At 45.1% G+C, this 13,243-nt stretch overlaps 1 protein-coding gene across 1 annotated transcript in view; it reads right to left on the bottom strand.

Annotated features, from left to right (window-relative positions):
* Positions 1–13,243, bottom strand: part of B3GAT3 (beta-1,3-glucuronyltransferase 3) — a 295,818-nt gene that overhangs the window by 49,411 nt on the left and 233,164 nt on the right. The window contains exon 5 of the mRNA XM_069645186.1: positions 9,271–9,561. Within this exon, the coding sequence (XP_069501287.1) occupies positions 9,271–9,561 (291 nt within the window). The remainder of the gene's footprint in view (positions 1–9,270; positions 9,562–13,243) is intronic.

Raw genomic sequence — 13,243 nt, 5'->3', positions numbered from 1 at the left:
TCACAGTGCTAGTTGAGAAGGTATGGCATACCACGGCTAAGCAATATAGATTAACAACATTAACCTCACCCTGTACACCACTTTTCCTTAACACTAATTTCCCACTGGGCCTTGACCCTCGGGCATTTCACAAATGGAAACGAGTAGGCTGTACGAAGCTGCGAGATATGTTTTTTGGCAGGTACCCTAAGACTTTCACCCAGTGCAAACTAGAACTGGGACTAAATTAATCTGATCGCTTTCAATATTTTCAGGTCTGCCACTGGATACTTGCCCCTCCAATTAAACAGGCGGCTACTAGGGAGCTGACCTTTGAAAACTGTGTAGCTACAAATCCAGGGAACAAGCTCTATTATTGAATTAACATAAAATAATAAACAAGACTTCCACCTACACCCCCATCACTATAGAACACAATGGCAACTAACGTTGGGAGAACACATTTCGGAAACAGAATGGGAGGGGTCATGGGAAGACATTCACAAATGTACCCTCTCTATCCAAATGAGGGAATTTTGGTTTAAATTGTTAACCCAATAGCATTATACTCTGACATGCTTGCATAAAATGAAAACATCTATATCGTAGCAACGCTGGAGACAATATTGAGCGCCTGAGAATTGGGGGCATATATGGTGGAATTGCCTGATTTTGGCGGGATATTGGGCAGAAATTGATGTCTGTATGAAGCAAATATTTGGTGTGTTAAAACCTAGTTCTATGAAATCAAACTTATTGTTGATCCTAGAGTCTCGTACAACTGGCAGTATTGCTAGGGATCGCACAGAAATGGAAATCTAAAGATCCCTAGCAACTGGCTGAATGGTTATCCAGAATCTGGAACTTTGTTGCACTCGAATGGAGCACATGATTCAAGGAGATCAATCGAAATGTTCACAAGATTGGGCTGAGGTACTTGCGTTTTTACAATCTGACTTTAATGTTCTATACTGTCCTCAGCACTCACATTCTCGATATTTAGAGACTTTTTGGATATTTTAATTTATACCATGCATGGGAGTTAGGGGGTAGGAGGGAGGGGATAGGAGTGGGGAAACCTTTTATCATTGTACATTTCAAATGCCAATTAAAAAAACTAAATCAAAGGCAACAAAAAAAGTAGAGAACAGAGAAATACCAGAGAATGCCATTGGTAAAAAAGAAACCACCATTTTCTCAAGAAGATTTAAAAAAGGTGCCAGGCATGTTATGGACTAGCAGTCCATATGATGTGGGTCTATTGATTGGAGCAGGAACAGTTAAAATTAAGCTCAAGCCAGTGCTATTTTGCCACGAGCAAAGCAGTACCCAATGTCCAGAGAAGCAGATGAAGGTATATTTGAAACCATTTCTGCTTTAGTACAGCAGGGCATATTGGTGCCATCAGAATACCCATGTAACACGTCTGTGTAACCAGTGAAGAAATCAACAGGGGAGTTGTGGAAATGTATTCAGGATATATGTCCCCTAAACAATATTGTCGAAGCAGAGTTTCCTCTGGTTCAGGATCCAACTATGATATTATGCAATATTCCAGCAACAGTCAAGTATTTTACAGTAATAAACTTAAAGAACACATTTTTCTCAATTCCCCTTCATGAGGACTCACAAGGTTTGACCTCATGTTTGTGTAGAAACTAGCGCTGGAAACATACAAGGCTGTCTCAGGGGTACTGTAAGTCCCCCTTGATCTTTAATAGGGTCCTTCAGATGGGCATGGGTAACCTACAACTTGAGAGCACAATAATTCAGTAAGTAGATGACATAGTAGTGTGCAGCGAGACAGAAGAAAGGTGCTGAAAAGACTCAGCTCAACTAATTACCATATTAGAAGAGAAAGGGTATAAAGTAGACAAAGAGAAATTACAATATTGTCAGGAAGAGGTCCTGTACATAGGACAGCTAATCGGTCAAGAAGGGAGACAAGTGACGCCTGAGAGAGCAGTAGCAATCATGAAGACTCCCAAAAGAGACATTGAGGGAAATGCCACAATTTTTAGGCCTATGTAATTGTTGCAGGACATGGGTTTTTAATTACAGTACATCTAATGGATCACTTTCAAAAGAACTTGAGGAAGCACAGGTATGCAAAAGTAAGTTTACATGGCCAGATGAGATGACTGAAGAATTTGAAGAATTAAAAAGGGCGATTTGTACAGCCCCTGTGTTAGGGATTCCAAACTATAACAAGGAGTTTTACTTATTCTCACACTCAAATGGGGAAGTAATGACAGCAGTCCTCACGCAGATTAGGACATGGACATAAACCAATAGCCTACTATTGTGAGATTTTAGACCCAGTTATGAAAGGACATTATCCTTGCGAACAAGCGTTAGCTGCTGCTGCTGCTTTCACGATTGAAAAGGCTACAAGTATTACAATGGGGTGCTCAATGACGTCATTTGTCGAACATTCCTTATTTGCCATTTTAGAGAATCCCAAAAGTACATTGACTACATAAAGAGCAACAGGATATGAGGTAATTACTTCAAATCCAGCAGCCAAATTGTTAGATTTAGAGTATTGAATCCAGCGACATTCATAGCACCAGTAGGCAAAGAGGACTATTTACATGACTGCACAAGATATACTGAGTTCTATGATGATATTCCCCATGTTAGCGAAAATGCTCTTGGAGGGGGCCAAATTAGTTTCATTGACAGTTCTTCAAAAATTGACCAAATGACAGGAGAAAGGCATACGGGATCGGCAGTAGTGAAGCTAAAATGAAATGGTGATTTTGAAGTAGTGACACGTACTAGACTGCCTTTACATTGTTCAGCACAGGCTGCAGAATTAGTGGTGCTTATTGCCGCACTGCAAGAATATGAGGATCAGGAAGCGACTCTGACTCTGCATATGTGACGTCAAACATACACGCAGGGTTGTCATGCTAGAAAAGGGGGAGCTTCCTCCGCGCAGATGGCCAGATGGCACACAAGTGCAACATGCGTCTATAATAGATAAACTCATAAAGGTACCAAAACTCTGATTGGCTATCGCTATGGTGAAATGCACAGCCCCTACTAAGTGGACAAGCATGATTTCTCGCAGTAACAAAGCAGCAGATGTTGAAGCCAAAAGGGCAGCATATTTTACAAACATTTCTGATTTTGAAGTAGAAAGTTTTAAGCAAATGTCAGGACGATGTATGATGGTAAAGGAAGGTTTTAATATGGTATCCATTGTACAGTTAACTGAGATACAAGGTCGAGCCCCACAAGAAGAGCAGGATTTATGGAAAAGACAAGGGTGTTCTTTATCCCCCACTGAGGCTCTATGGAAACAAGATAGCACCGGAAAACCAGTTATGTGTCTTGTATTATTGAAGGTGCCGCTGGAGCAGCCTCACTACCGCCGTACACACAACTAGAGAGTCTTGCTGCCGTGATCTCACAAGACTGGTTCTCACCAAATGTATTAGAAAACGTGGCACAGTGTATTTTAAACTGCATTGTATGGCCCAAATTCACATCATGACACACTTTGAGAACAGTGAGAGAAGCAATCCTCACACCTAATGGTCCTTTTCAGCATCTACATATAGATTATGTTGATATGTTACAAATATGCAATGGTTACAGATACATGCTAGTGGTAGTATGCTGCTTTTACAGATGGATTGAGGCAGGTCCATGTACGCACCTCAATGCCACATGTGCTCCCAAATTTCTCGTACGTGAGGTGTTTCCTAGATGGGGTGTGTGCAAAGTACTGCAGTCATTTTGTTAATTAATTGTTTGAACAGATAACTCTTTGGTTGGACATAAAGCACATGTTTTCATCTGGCTATCACCCGCAGGTGAATGGTATTTGTGAGGGGTTAAATGGACTCCTTAAAGAAAGGATAGCGAACATCAACATAACTTTGAAGAAGGAATGGGTACATTGCCTATCCCTTGCATTATTGCCTCTTAGGAATCAGCCTAGCTCAGATCACCACCCGACTCCTCATGAGATGGTGACTGGACGCCGCATGAGAGTACCTCTTACTCCTGCTACTCAAATAGAAACTGATGCCCACAGTGTAGCAAAAGCATTAGGCGATGAGATGCATGATTATTTAACAAATATGACTGCTAGTGTTTCTTTTATTTCTCCACAGATCAAGAATCTGAGGGAAGGGGAGAAGAAGATTGAAGAAGACAGTCAAACAGTTGATCCCAGTGACTTGCTAAAACAGCCTAGTTTGTCCCCAGGGGACCAAGTGCTTTAAGGAGCTTTGTATGTACTTGGATTAAGCCCTGTTTTGAAGGGCCATACCTAGTAGCAGGGGTCACTCCCACCGCAGTGAAAATCAAAGGAAGAAGAGCCTGGCTGCATCTGAATGATGTAAAGCTGTACAAAGAAGAGACCCCGACCCCTCCTGCACCCTTTGACAGTGAAGCAAGAGAAGAAGTTCCACGGATGATGACAAGATCAGCTACCAAGAGCCAAAACAAAGACTTAACTAAATACGTAAAAGAGACAATGGTTTAAAAAGAGCAGCACACTTTATGTTGCCTATTATAAGAACGTTGCACACATTCTTGTATGGTGTTTTCACTTACATACTGTAATCTTTCCCAGCTTTAGTAAGATGACACATTTGATGTGGTTACATTTTTGGGAAATCCTAAAAACGGTCCTATTATTTTCAGGATCATCATTGCAATTATCTTATTATTTCTACTATAAAAGAGTGTTGTTATAAAGGGAAACAAGAATTACACATTGATAAAAAAAAAGAATGGGAATTTTCCAAGTTATAAGAGACACACTGCCAGCAAGAAGATCAATAAGTCTATTTGGAATACTTCTTAGAACCTCATTCTGTACAATGATTTGTCTTTTCTTCCTTATTATCATGGCATTTCATCAAATAATGCTCAATTATACAGATGACGTATTTAGCAATGAGACCGACATCCTCATGAGATGAGAGAACCATAGCTGTCGACGAGCCCACATTGGTGCCGCCAGGATCAGAGTGACTTGTTCCTGGTGCATCTTGTGAACTATTCTGTTGAGTAAGGGAATTGGGGGGAAAAGCATAGGCAAATTTCCCTGATCATGTTATCCACAGACCATTCACTTTGGACTTTCTCTGCGGTTACCTGGAGGCGTAATCTGGGCATTGTGCGTTCTCCAGAGTTGTGAACAAGCCTATGTCTGGATGACCTAATTCTATAAAGATGTTGTGTAGAATGTGTTCTTGCAATCGCCACTAACGATCTTCAGGTAGTTGTAAGTCTCTGCTGAGTATGTCTGACAGGAGATTGTGTTTCCCCTGGAAAATGTTGAGATATTAGGAACATGTGGTCTTTGAGTGCCCATTTCCAAATGTTCTGTGGCAGTTTGGACAGCCCTGGAGAGTGAGTACCCCCCTGTTTGTTCAGGTAATACATGGCAGTGATGCTGTCTGTAGGGACCAGAACAGTCTTCCCCTGAAGTTGTGTCTGGCAGGCTTTCAACACAGCAAGTAGTTCCAACAGACGTATGTGATTGGTTGCCACTGATAGGGACCACAAATGATGTGCACTGTATGTTCTAGGAGGTGTGCTTCCCATCCTGACAGGGATGCGTCTGCTGTGAAGAGTGGCTTCCACTGAGGGGGTGGTGAACGATTTCCTCCGTCAGAAGGTTCTCCTTGAACCACCACTGCAGAGAATGAATGAGGGCTGTCGAGACAACCACTAGATTATCCCACTGCCTGCTTGATTGGCACCATTGGCTCAGAAGCCACTCCTGCATAGGACATGTGCACAGACAGGGATGTGGAACTAGGAAGATGCAAATAGCTGCATGGCTTTTTGTACGGTTACCTGACGACTGGATACATACTGAGGGATATAGAACAACATGATTTGGACCCTCTCTTTTGAGGGGAAGAGGAGCACGTCTTCTGTCTAAATGAGTGCTCATTGAAACTGCTTGACTGGGGACCAGACTGGACTTCTCGTTGATTGAGAAACCCAGATTGAAAATAAGGTCTACTGTCTTTTGGGTATTTTACAGACACGTCTGGTACAAGTCTCCAATTATGAGCCAGTCGTCGAAGTAAGGGTACACTGGAATGGACTGCCTGCACAGGTGAGCCGGCACCACTGCTAGTACCTTTGTAAACATCCTTGGAGCTGAGGCAATGCTGAAGGGGAGTACCTTGAAATGATAGTGAGTGCCCTCCAACTTGAAATGGAGGTACTTTCTATGCGCTGGCAACATGGGAATATGAAAGTATGCATCTTTCATTTCAAAGGTGGCCATGTAATCCCCCTGTTGTACTAGTGGCATTAACTCCTGTAGAGTTGATAACCTGAACTTTTGAGGATGACATATTTGTATGCAAGATGCAGATCTAAAACAGGGCGCATGGTTAGATCTTTTTTGGGTACAAGGAAGTGTATTGAATAAATACCCTAGTTTACCTGAAGATCTCAGACGACCTAGATCGTTCCCTTCTGTAGCAGGATTTGGACTTCTTCTAGCAAGATGAGTAGATGCTGCGGCACAAGCCTCCTGCTTTTTGAGGGGTGTTATCAGGGTGATTGCAGGAATTCTATGCAATAACTGCCGCTGATGGTTTTGAGGACCCACTGATCCAAGGTGATACTCTCACATGCATGGGTAAAAGATGTTAATCATCCACCTACCGGAGAAACATGGCAGTGGACCTGCACCACCGAGTCATTTGCTTGCACGGGCCGTGGAGCCCCTGGCTGCCGAGTTTCTCCCCCTACCCTTGCCTCATCGAAAACCTTGCTGTTGAAGTGCTTTGGCCGAAATACCAACTAGAAAGTCCTGTCCTAAATGTTCCTTGAAGCAGTGGGAAAAGGGTTGTCCGCGAAAGGACTGGCAGGTGTTGAAGCCACTGCGTTGGACAAAAGGTTTTGCTGAGATTTGGCTCAGTGACTTCAGTGTCTCATTTTCTTTTTTAGAGGTTTCGAGGGCCTTGTCAACCGCTTTCCCGAAGAGTACAGAGTCTTCAACAGGTTTATTGTTTAGATGAGTCTTTGTTTTGGGCTTAAAGCCAGAGTTTTTGAGCCATGCATGGCATTTTAGGAGGGTCGCTTCTGCTAGTAGCCAGCCTGCTGTCTCTGCCGAATCAAGTGCATTTATTTTATATATTCTGGGTCACCAGACGCCCTTCATTCACCACCACCAGAAGCTGAGATCAAGCAGACTCTGGGCCTTTTTGCAGGCCTTCTTGCACCATCCCCCATTGTGCATCGCTATAGCTAGCCAGAAGAGTAGTGTTATAGGCTATACAAGTGCTGAAAGCAGCAGAGGTGGTAATACGTTTCCCAAGAGCATACAGCTTCTTGCAGTCCTTGTCGTGAGATGACTCGGACGAGGACAGCGGGACGCCAGCCCATTTTCTGGTGGTTGTCACCACCAGGGAGTCGGGAATAGAATGTTCTCTGATATATAAAGGATCTGAGGGTGCCGAATGAAACATTAACAGTGCAAGTAAGGAGGAGGCAAGGTGCTTCTTAACTGAGTTCAGAAGAAGAATGGCCTGGATGATGGGGAATTTCTCTTGGAGGATGTCCTCAATGAAATCTCATTCGGGTACTGCTTCCTATGTGATGATTTTGAAGTGGTCAGCAGCCTTCTTGAGGAGGGAGTTGAATAACATTTGATCGTCAACAGGCGAGGACTCCCGTGGTTGAGCAACGAGAGGAGCGTCCAAGAAGATATTATCCAGCTCTGGTTCGCAGGCAGGGGTATTACAAAAAGTACCTCGGTCGACATTGGGGTCCAGATATCTGGATCTTGAGAAACTGGATCTTGAATAGTGTGATCAAGATTTGTGGCATATTAAATGTCATCATCCGGGTCATCCTGAGGATCCTGGAAGATGTTCACAGGAGTTTCAGGGACACAGTGTCTATGTGGAGATGTAAATTGAGCATCAGGGAACTGGTGACTTGGTGATTTGGAGGGCCTGGGGTCATGAGCCATAGGTCGGGGTCTTTTCAAAATCTCATCATATTTAGCAGAAAAGGCTATACATTCAGACATTTTGTCCATGCAGGCCTCACACTTTTCCCTGGTCCAGAATGATGAAGAAGATTCATCAATGGGAGGGAAAGATGGAGCAGCTGGAGTAGGATCCTGCTGAAGGGCCTGAGATAAATGGGGAGAAGCTTGAAAATATCCTTCAGGTAAGGGGGAGGAAAAATCACTTCCAAAGCTTCTGGAGAAGCTTTCCAAGGCTCATTCTCATGTCTCTTGCGAGCCGGAGTCATGGAATGGGTCTTGGAAAGCTTCTCCCGAAGCTTTGGAAGTGTTTTTTCGAGAGATGCATCTATCGCCGCATCTTTTGACGCAACCCGCATCTTGCTCTGAAGTTTTATGGGAGACGCCCGATGAAGTTGAAGTCTTAGGGCCTTTTGCTGGCCGAGATGGTGGGGGGGCAGCTGGTCCTGAATCACAAGATTCCGTCTAATGAAGCCGGGGGTTTGTGTGTTTGGTTTTATGGAAATGGTGTGTGTCTTTGTAGACAGGGTGTGAACTCCCCATCGCACTGCCAGCGGCATGCTTATCAGGGCTGGGAACAGACACGCAGGAGTCTATAGACTCCACTGTTACGTCTATGGGCTCTGATCCGGAGCCGTGGCTGTGGCGACAGCGGGAAAATAGCTCTCGGCCTCCATGGCGTAGGCCGCCCACTGCTTGGTGCGTCTGTCCTTAAGGTTCTAAGGCCGAAAGAGCTTGCAGGCCTTGCAACAACGTTCATCACGGTCATGAGGCAGGCACCAATTACACACTCAATGAGTGTCCTTCCAAGGAAATGTGCTGCTATACGACAGGCAAAATGTAAACGGAGTTCTCTCCATAGTGGAAGAAAAAAACAGCCAGATGAAAGGAGGAAGAGGGGGAAGGGCAAAGAAAAGGCATTCTCAAGAGAATAGAAAGTAGAGCGTGTCCCCACTCTCCATACTGTAAGGGAGTAGATAGTCGAACAGCCGTCGAAGATCAGGCGATGCATCGCCAAACAAACAAATAGCAATATAAACTTGGTAGATGAGCTCTGCATTAAGTGACTGACCAGAAAGGCCGAAAAAAACAAAGCAGGGGACCTCGACGCATGAAGGATTTTGGGTACATAAACGTCATGTTAGGGACATTGCTACAATCACGCCCACTCTGCAATTACCACTAGGTGTCAGATTATAAGCACAGCATGTGAATCTAAGCAGATACACAAGCATCACAAATTACATAACATACATTAATTAACACTTTGTAATAACATCCGACACGAATGGCGGAGGAGAGATTACCTTGCTGCAGTTCTCTGCTTTTGGCTCCAGCTCCTCCATGGACACTAACGATTGTAGCAGACTGCTCTCCAGGTATCCCCGCTCCACAAGAAGATCAAACTTAGCCTCCCGATTGGCCAGAAGCAGCTGCAGAGAGATGGCAAATCCAGCCATATCCATTGGGAAGGGGCGGTTAGGCTTCCAGGCTGTGTAAAAGCCAGTCACCTTCCCATTCTCCACAAGAGGGCGTTCAAATCTCAGTCCTCCCACTAGGCCCACGGGCCAAACAGATACTCGCTTAGTGTGGCGCATCTGAAAGAGAAGGAAACGGCATGTGTAAGTACAATGGCTATTCACAACTAGCCCATCCACGTGGATTACCTAATGATACATACATCTACTAATGAATTTGTTACATACCTGTAACATTAGTTCTCAAGCATTGGTATCGTTTCATAGATTCAGATGCTTGAATAATTGATTTCCTGTCGTTAGCCCAGGAATCATCTGCACACATTATTGGGTTCCTTTGGTGTATCTCCCCTAAACATTCTACTGGCTGTTTGGTTTCTTGAATTGTCATTTGCTATCAGAGGGACTTCAACTGAAGTCCCCCTGCAGCTGTAACTTTGTTTTGGTATGTCAACCTTTGAATCCCATGTGGATTTTGTCCACGGGTCGATTTTCTCACTGATAAATTGCGTGGGGGACTAGATTGATGGCAGCTGCACCATTTTGTTTTGGGTTACACCATCCTGTCCACTTCCTTACTGTGTTGGCAGCCAAATGCCCATACATGGAGGCAACATAGCTACCAGTGAATTTTTAAAATCTTACACCCAGCCATTTTATGGTCTTCGCTATGTTTGGGCCACAAGGAATGGTGAAAATGGCTGTTCTGCCTATATAAATTATTTTCAGAGCACACAAAGGATTCTCAGTTTGAATAGATTAGGGTTTAGGCATGGAAGGGTCTCAGACAGCCCAAGTCTACATCTGTGTGGGTGTGCCTGAGTGTGGGGAGTTTGTCTGGCCGATCGCGATAGGATCGCCGCCAAAATGTGGTTAGCCCAGCCACTGTGTATCTGTATAAGTTGGGAGACTCTCAGTATTCAATAGATTCCTTTGCTGAAAACATACCTGGGAGACTCCTGGAGGGATGAGCTGCCCCGGAGTATCAGGGTGCTACTTTGCTGGTTGTGCTCTGTCCTCCTATTGCTGCACCCCTGCTTTTGTGACTGAATAACCTTGGTTCAAGCTCTTCTTTTGCATCCTCTAGACCTACATGCTGGCACACCTGAGCATGCAGCCTCTGGTGCCCATCTAAAACCTCCTTGTTCTCCTGTTGCTTGGTAGGCATGAGGTGTGGTCCCACTGCTGCCTATCTGGAACTGAGCAGCTTGCTGCTTCTCCAACAAATCATCTGCTCTTCTGCTCTGCTCTGTCATGGGGCACCAAGCCTTTCACTACTGCAGCTGTTTTTCAATGACATTCCATTCGGCACTATGCTGAGCCTTTGTCATCAACGGAGCCACCCGTGACCTGCTGTTTAGAGTCAGCCTTGCACTTCCTATTGCTGCTACGCCTTTGTTGTTGTGGGTCATAGTGAAGAGGTCTCTTGTGCTATGGGTCCTGGCATTTTCGGACACTCTGCAATACGAACAAGTCATGAGCTGCAACCTGAAACAAATTATTATTTTCTATATTCACAGTCCCTGGACTTTACCCGCAGCTATCTTCGGTCTGGGCAGCATTCCCCAAGTCGTCTCACCCTCATCCTATCACTGGTCTCCCTTGTTGCTTCTAGGAGCCTTAGTGCTAGTGGATGTGCATGTCCTGGTATCTCTGGTCTCTTAGCATGTGCAATCTAGAACCAACAAAGGGCTTCCCCCATGCACACGGCAGCGTTTCCCCAACTCACATGCTAAGAGAGGAGAGAGATTGGGACTAGTGCAGGCACCAGAAGGCTCACAGACGCAGAGAAGGAGAGAGACTCTGCACTTATCCAGAAACATTGTGAAATCCCAAATGGCAGATGGCCCACATAAAGATTCTGGTCAGCTGCCTGTCAAGTCACATGACCCCAATCTGTATCCCAGTCACATAAAAGTACAGCCCTCAAAACGCAGGCATTTCCAAAGAGCCTTACGTAGTATCGAAGGGCAGGGGAAACCCAACTATAAAAATGAGACATATCAATTTGGCAGGGTGGGTTGTGCGACTTAAAGGAGGAAGGAGTTTGGTAAGGGGTGGTGAGAAAGAGGAGTACTTACTAAGGAGTAGAGTTGGAGGGAGAATTTGGAGGAGGCAGGAGCAAAATGGAGTTGTCTGGGAGAAATGTGATGCTAGAGAGTGGAGGAGGTTGAGAAGGGGTACCACCTGGAAGAGGGGATTGGTTTGGAAGTGGAGCAGGCAGATCAGTAGAGGAAGAGAGCGCCTTAGGAAGAAGTTGGGCCAGGACTTTACCATCCGGCGGCAGAGAGTTGCTTGGGATTGGAAGAGCCAAACCATCAGAAGAGTACCACCACTGAGGAGAAGGTTGAAGGAAGAGTAGTTTTCCCTAGGAAGAGAGAAAGCAAAAAGCTTGTGGAGAGTGTACCCTCAGAGAGACAGATGATTAGACGGAAGGCGGGCGTGAAGGCCCATGGGTGGCAAAGAGAAGAGAACTAGAGAAGGAAATATAACCACACTATCAGAGAAATTGGAAGGAGATCCGCTACCCCTTCCAGAAAGCAAATTAGGAATTTCTGGTGGATCAGGTCAGCTTCTAGCATCGGAGGGAGGAGGTATGGGATGGTGCAATCTCATTGGAAGCCAGGGAGTGTATTGTAGAAGGAGTCAGAGAGGGTATATCCCAGGTCCATGATCTCAGAACAGGGACCGTCTGAGGACAGTGTCAACAAGCCCTGAGCCAAAAGGGTGCTGTCTACACCAAGTGCATGTTTCTAGCTCTTGCCCCAGCCAGGACATGTTCACCACTGAGGCCTGAGCATCGTACTAAATCAACCATGGTTTGGGAACCCCACAACAAAGCAGAGGTTAACTGATTGGATATTCCAGCAGAACCAGACTGAGGCCAACAATTGGGACTTAGTAAGGAGCTCTGTATTATACTTTAACCTTTCTTGAAAGACTATCATGCAAGGCCAGTAGGGCTCAGATGAAGCAAGCTGAATTTGAGTTTCCTTATGTGTGACCCTTCCTAGTGGAGTTATTCCTTGCACCGACCATCCCTAAAGTCAACCATTCTTATCAAATGCAATACATTCTGTACTAACACTGATCTGATCTTGTTTTGTGTTACCCACTCAGAACACACTGCAATATGTGACAAGGCCAGAGGGGTTGGGAACCCTGTTCAGCCAGGGCTGTAAGACTACCAGGGAGCAATCCACAGCATGTCCTTCTCTCAAGGAGAATAGTGGCAGTTGAGAGGGTCCCAGTTCCAAACCCCCTTGAACCAGCATGTTATTATGCATTACTGATTTGTTTCACACCATATCTCCTATACAAGAGGGTTGCCATTCTCCTGCATTTTCTTGTAGGCCAACACACAAGAGAGGAGACAAAGCCAACAGCATCAAAGAGAGATCAGCATCATAAGGGCCCATGCTGTCTGTGACCTTTCATCAGAGGCCTGGACCCAAAAAAAGAAATACAACCCTACAGCACACAGTGATGCTGGCATCCCACCACTGCAAGAGGAAAAGCAGCAGTGAGAGAGAGCCGGCAGAACAGCAATACTGCGACTATGGAAGAAAACCCCTCAACGCTCGCCAGCAGCAATGGAGCGAAGCCAACAGAGCATTCCATAGACCACCATGGACTTTACAAAGGAGTCTTAAATCCCAAAGAGACTATACTTACCATAGGGGCACAGAGACCTAACCCTGCAAACACAAACACTGACATTGAATGCTATGGGCCACCATCATGGTGTCACGAGGGGCTAGAAAAGAGAAAAGGGATGGGGTGTGGGCACATTTAACAGTTT

Source organism: Ambystoma mexicanum, chromosome 2p, assembly GCF_040938575.1.
Source record: "Ambystoma mexicanum isolate Mex_15411 chromosome 2p, UKY_AmexF1_1, whole genome shotgun sequence".
Lineage (NCBI taxonomy): Eukaryota > Metazoa > Chordata > Amphibia > Caudata > Ambystomatidae > Ambystoma > Ambystoma mexicanum.
Note: the sequence above shows the minus strand (reverse complement) of the source record. Positions and strands in the feature narration are given on the sequence as shown.